At 39.0% G+C, this 6,000-nt stretch overlaps 3 protein-coding genes across 3 annotated transcripts in view; all 3 read left to right on the top strand.

The window, feature by feature from the left end:
* LOC103392474 (polycystic kidney disease protein 1-like 2) overlaps nucleotides 1-101 on the top strand; it is a 14,270-nt gene extending 14,169 nt beyond the window's left edge. The window contains exon 26 of the mRNA XM_025063741.1: nucleotides 81-101. Within this exon, the coding sequence (XP_024919509.1) occupies nucleotides 81-101 (21 nt within the window). The remainder of the gene's footprint in view (nucleotides 1-80) is intronic.
* A 3-nt stretch (nucleotides 102-104) lies between these two features.
* Nucleotides 105-4,299, top strand: LOC112488279 (polycystic kidney disease protein 1-like 2). Its single transcript, XM_025063674.1, has 5 exons — nucleotides 105-304; nucleotides 740-950; nucleotides 1,770-1,871; nucleotides 2,006-2,137; nucleotides 2,239-4,299. Exons 1-5 carry the CDS (start codon nucleotides 120-122, stop codon nucleotides 2,416-2,418), a joined length of 810 nt encoding a protein of 269 aa, XP_024919442.1. The 5' UTR covers nucleotides 105-119; the 3' UTR covers nucleotides 2,419-4,299.
* Nucleotides 4,300-5,592: 1,293 nt separating this feature from the next.
* tmem177 (transmembrane protein 177) overlaps nucleotides 5,593-6,000 on the top strand; it is a 38,507-nt gene continuing 38,099 nt past the window's right edge. The window contains exon 1 of the mRNA XM_008329071.3: nucleotides 5,593-5,813. The gene's annotated coding sequence lies outside the window, so the exon portion shown is untranslated. The remainder of the gene's footprint in view (nucleotides 5,814-6,000) is intronic.

The raw sequence follows: 6,000 nt of genomic DNA, 5'->3' as shown, positions 1-6,000 counted from the left end.
CTGACGGTTAATCAATACGTATGTGATTAATGTTAACGTATGGGATGTTGGAACTGATATTGGGCTCGATTTTCCTCCAGTATTTTTTAAATAATAAATAAAATCCATTGCAAACGTAAATGTCAGTTCTTATGCCGTTGAAGGTCAGACTGATGCTGCAGCAGCGGTGGACCTACTTCAGGAGCAAGTGGAACCTTCTGGAATTGTCAATCATCATACTGACTTGGAGCGCTGTGGCTGTTTTCATCAAGAGAACTCTGCTGGGAAACCGGGATATGACCTACTATCAGAACCACAGAGACCAGTGAGACCAGGCTTTATTGTGCTTTTAGTGAACCTGCCTTTTGACGCTGGTCAGGGATTTGAACATTTCTTCTCTAGTGATTACAAATTTAAAATTCCAATTTTAGTTAATAAAAATAAAATTAATATAAATAACTAAAAACCAGTGAATTTGTTCCAGCCCCCCAGAAATATACTATAAATTTTCCCTCCATCTAAACATCGCAAAACATAGATAATAACAAATATAGTGATTTTATATATATATATACTTTTTTTTTTAAATACTAAAAGTTTGTGTCGAACTCCTCGGTTGAGCACTCGTATCTAGATATTTCCTCGTATCAGGAGCAAAATCTTGCAATAGTTGTAATGAATACACAATACACCCCCCTAGTGGTCAAAGCTATTCCTTTGCTTATGCTGTACTTCACACCTTCTCTCACGCTCTCTCCAGATTTGCCAGTTTTTCCGAGACGGCCTCTGCAGATTCACAGCTCCAGTATCTGATTGCATTCTTGGTTCTTCTCGCCACAATCAAACTGTGGCATTTGCTCGGAATCAACCCCAAAATGAACATGCTCACGGCCACGCTGCAGCGAGCCTGGGAGGATCTCTCTGGTCTGATTCTGATCATTATGATAATGTTCATAGCCTACTCCGCTGTGGTGAGAATTTTATTCATTTCGCATTGATTATAGTCTTTGTGTTATCACAGAGAGTGGGAACATGGAGGTCACGCTGTTCTGGTTGACAAACCAAGCCAAACCTTTATGAATCACAGAGAGTGGGAACATGGAGGTCACGCCGTTCTGGTTGACAAACCAAGCCAAATAACAGGATTCCTGACTATGAATGTTGCTGCATTTACTGGGAGTTTTCGTGATTTTTCTCCTAATTTCATCACCCCATGTCGATGATGCATTGGGTTTGACACCTGTCTAGATGTATTGCTGATGTTGTTGTCACGGCAACAATGTGGTCGACCCAAAGAAGCAGAGAAAACTCGGACAACTTTAGATTTAGTCAATAATAATAATTGAGTCCCTTATTTGTCCCACAATGGGGGAAATTTACAGTGTTGGTCTTTCCAACTGACACAGGAGGCGCTATTAGGTGCATGGTGGCAACTCACAGGCACCATTAGAATTTGTGGTTTCTCTGGGAATTGAACCCAGAACACTGGTTATGCTAACAGTCCATCCATTACAAATACATTAAGCCATGTTTCGTGTACAGACTGCTGACAGCTGTTAGGGATGAGGTTGTTGAGTTTGTTCAGTTCAAGTTTATTAATAACACCCTCCCCACTTATTATCTCCTCCTCTACATTGGCTTCAAAAAAGAAATTGCTGCGAAAAAAACGGAGCGGGGGTTAAATAAGTGCTAATCGCTTCTCCTTCTGAGCAGTTATTTATTTAATAGAACTGAAGTCTTGATGGACCAGAAGTCTTTGTTCTCTGGTTCTGAAGCTGCTTGTTTTTCAGTTCAACGTGATGTACGGCTGGCAGCTGTTCTCCTACAGGACTCTCAGCGATGCTCTCCTCACCGTCATCAGTTTACAGATCGGTATCTTTAACTACGATGAGGTGAGTGTCAGCCCAATTATATCATTCATGAAAAACCCAGTACCCAATAATTATAATATTTTATAATTTATTCATCCACATTAGGCTGTCAGTTTGATGTTTTTTACACTGTGGCTGTTTTTTTTCTCTGTCAGGTTTTTGAATACAACCCTGTAATTGGTGGATTGCTCATTGGCTCCTGCATCATGTTCATGACATTTGTAGTGCTCAATTTCCTCATTACAGGCATCCTGGTGGCATTCCAACAAGAGCAGATTGAACATGAGGTAAAATTTCCAAAGCAGCTTATTATATGAAGTTTTCTTCATTAAAATGCACATTCTTTGTTTTTTAATTTAATTGTTAATGATCATTTCCTGTCTCCAAGGCATCAGAAGAGAGGGAGATTATCGACCTCCTTCAAAAAAAAATCTGTGGTCTCTTTGGGATTAGGAGCGATGAAGCAAACAAAAGTGAAAGCCGTGAAACGACCCTGGATAATGAAGAGCGGGTCCTCGACGCTTCTGAGAAGAAACCCTGTTTCACTGAGCTGACAACCGACAACTGAAGCTTTAATGTGTGGGTGTTTATCACTTACAGTTAAAAACATCTTTTAGCATCTTTGTAAATGTGCTGTCGGAGATCATGAAGCGAGATGGTGATGAAAGTATATTTGTATATGTACAGTTATTCCATGTGAGAAAGATGCTAACTTTCATCCTCACTGTTTTTTTTTTTTGCATTTAATTTCCTTAAAATATGTGATATTAGATTAGGTCGGAAAGTTCTAAGACAGCTGTCATCGTTGTTAAAGTCGGAATCGTTATTGGTTTCTCCTCCGATAATGAAACACCAATAACGCAATGCCTGAGTTTCACCAAATGGTGTGCACAGAAAAAGGAAAAAACGGCTGCATATTAAAACGAAAGTCACTAGATGGCAGCATTGCAGCTCATTTAATCAATTTATACTCATACAGTGGTTTCTACAGATAAATAAATAAATATTACCAGGCCTATATCGGTATAGGTTGATATCAGAAAATTAAGTGTTTGGACAATTAAGTTAATATCGGACATCCCTATGTTGAAGTCATTGACGGTTTGCGACAGGTTTTTGATCTAGCGCAGTGTGATTTTTTTTTTTCCTTTCCCCAAAACTGAACACATTTAAAGGAAGTGGAGTTCAGTCCTAAGACCAGACGTAGAAACAGATTGTGACCTGGTGTCAAAGGTCATCCTCCGGAATTCTACAGAGAAATAATTCTCTAACGGAGACAACACTGAAGTAGAGTTGAGACTTTTCGATGTAGAGAAAAGGTTTTGGGTTTTTATGTAACCTTTTGACCTTGAACTTTACATACGTAGCTTTCACTGTGCGCTCACTAAAAAAAGAAGCTCCATAATAACTGTACTAGTCATACAGGAGCGCGTCTGTTTTCTTGGAATCATCAGCTCATGTGTTTAGTACATGTACTGCACCTGCAGGTGTTAAAGCTGATTTTCAGTCTTTTCACAAAACAAAATGTACTCAGGGGTCGTGACCTGGTGAACACACTCACATATATGGAAGGAAAAGTGGTTCCATATATGTTAGTGTGCCACCAAACATAACATAACAACTCATCCATGTAACTGGTTATGTGGTTTTTACAGTGTAGAAATATACAGGGGTTGAAGCACAGAGCAGTGAAAAACATCAGTGAACAAACGTGGAAAATGGTTCTTGGTCCTCTTTTCTGTAGTTCCATGTAACTCCACAGGTGTTTTGTTCATTTGTCTATGATGAAAGAAAATCTCTTATGACCGGTTTATCACAAGGCCTCTTAATTAACATTCCCCAGCTGTGTGTGTGTGTGTGTGTGTGTGTGTGTGTGTGTGTGTGTGTGTGTAGGGGGGCGGGGACGTTTGAATCCAATGCAGGGGAATGAAACCTAAGCCCTGACCTTTTTGTTGTAAGGCAAGAGTGCTAATCAGCAATTCACCGTGGCCTTTATTTGAAAAACAAAAAGAAAAATAATATATTTCGAGCCTCAGGTTGGTGGTGCAAACGCCTGCATTTATTCTGTGGTTTTCTTATTTAATCCCACTCATGGGAATGTTCTGGATGAAAATATTATTAAACAGTGTCAGTTAGAGCTACTGTCTTTGACTTGGTAGCACATTCATTCATATTCATTATGTGTATCATAAACAGCCCACGTAAGTGGCACCTTTGAGAATCATGCTGTTCGGAATGTTTCTTTGTCTGCAATTTATGGATTTGATTTGTCTGAAGATTTCATGGATGATGAGTTTGTCAGGAAAATCACACAAGATTACTGCTGCGACCTTGTCCCTGGGCCGTGTTCGCTGTCCACTCATTCGTGTCTTTACACACATGCATTAGGAGCCAGCTTCTAATTGGCTAAAATTACAGGCATTGCGATTAAAAAAAAAAAAAAAAGAAGATAATGGTACAAAAAACTGCAGGCATTGCGATTAAAAAAAAAAAAAAGAAGAAGATAATGGTACAGCAAAATGGTGTAACATCTGTAACGAGTTGTCAGACTAATAGGATGCACTCTTCTCTGAAACACTGCTTTTGTACAGTCAAGGCCACTTTACCTTACCTTAAATATCTGCTGTTTGTTCACCAATCTCCTTTAGAAATTTCTTTTACAATATTTTCCCTATTCAAGGGTTTCAAAAATCGGCCCAATAGAGGGTTCAATCCGGCCCACTTAACGAATTTTGAAAGTCAAAAAAATGCTTCAAGTTCGTGCTGTTTTAATTATATTTCATGTACTTATTTGCAAGAAAACAAAGGGGATAAACATGGACTTGTTATTCTTTGTGGGTATTTATATTATTATTATTATTATTCTTTGTGTGTATTTATGCTACGGTTGTACTGGTCTGGCCCATTTGACATCTAATCAGGCTGCATGTTGACCCTGAACCAAAATGAGTTTGACACTGCTGGTCTATTTAGTCTTTTTAATTTGTTTGTTTACCTCGATGCATTAGCACAAATGTCCAACGAGACAGGCATATTAACCAAACACCAGATAAGGCTGAGAAATTTAAATTAAAAGTAATTATTAAACTCTTTGTATCTGGTGTTTTGTTTCGTCACATGGTCTGCGGATGGTGCTAAAGATTCCAAGGACCTCTTACGGCTCGGCAATGACTGGAAATTGTTAAGAGGAAAAGATAAGAACTCAGATTTGGCGTCCTGCTTGCTCATGCTGATCTAATGTTCTGGACAAAATGTGCAGCAGAATCTGGTGATCTCTCATTATGTAGCTCTGAGAATACAGATGACGATTGGCACCGTGTCGTTGGATTGGCTGGAGGCTGGTACAAATTGAGTTGATGGATGTTGTCTCACATGTTAAGAATTTAATTTATACATTGGAAGTTGGAGTGCATTTGACATTTGAATATCTTTAAATGATGTTCCTCTGGAGGAGAATGTGGCCCTGTGTAATGCAGTAAGCTGCAGTTTCAGTTTTTATTGCCCTACTCCAGGGGTTTCCACACTTATTTTCCTGGAGACGAACGAATAATAATTCTTTAAAAATTACGTAGAAAAATATATATCCACCACCAATCGGGTGTTTTTTTAATTTTTCTGACAGGATTGTTTGTCCGAGCCAGGATCAAGGTCATGAACACAACATCACGTCATTCCCAGATATGATTGGATGAGTGAAAATCATGGCGAATACTGCGGTTTAAAAAGGAAATTACTGTTTTATTTTATTTTATCCACATTACAAGTAAACCGTGTCTTTTTGTTTGACGAGGCGCTGGCGGGAATTAAGGAATTACTGGTTAGAATCCAGAACCTGGAGGAGGCCAGAAAACAGACCCGGAGTGACTGGTAAAGTTACACCGCCTCGTCGGAGGAGTTTGAATGCAGAACAGCGTTAAACCAAAACCGGGACGATGGAGACAACTCCATTTTGGAAAACTTGTGGTAAGTGAACAAACAGCAAAGAAGCGAAATTAGTATACAGAGTAAAATGTTTTAAATGCTCGCGTCACTACTGTCACATGTTTAATAACAGCCAATCAACGCAAGCGTAAGTTTGTGACGCACACAATAAATATTGGCGGCCATTTTAACTAGTCTTGTACACATGTAAACTGAGCATACTTTACAT

This window comes from Cynoglossus semilaevis, chromosome 16, assembly GCF_000523025.1.
Source record: "Cynoglossus semilaevis isolate Cse_v1.0 chromosome 16, Cse_v1.0, whole genome shotgun sequence".
Taxonomy (NCBI): Eukaryota; Metazoa; Chordata; class Actinopteri; order Pleuronectiformes; family Cynoglossidae; genus Cynoglossus; species Cynoglossus semilaevis.
This window is presented reverse-complemented; position numbering and strand designations above follow the sequence as displayed.

What these genes read in the sequence shown, in the direction of transcription:
- LOC112488279 (XM_025063674.1), top strand. Translation starts at nt 120, where the DNA reads ATGTCAGTTCTTATGCCGTTGAAGGTCAGACTGATGCTGCAGCAGCGG. An exon ending in TATCAGAACCACAGAGACCA is followed by an intron (nt 305 to 739) that starts GTGAGACCAGGC and finishes CGCTCTCTCCAG; the next exon opens with ATTTGCCAGTTTTTCCGAGA. An exon ending in AAGAGCAGATTGAACATGAG is followed by an intron (nt 2,138 to 2,238) that starts GTAAAATTTCCA and finishes CCTGTCTCCAAG; the next exon opens with GCATCAGAAGAGAGGGAGAT.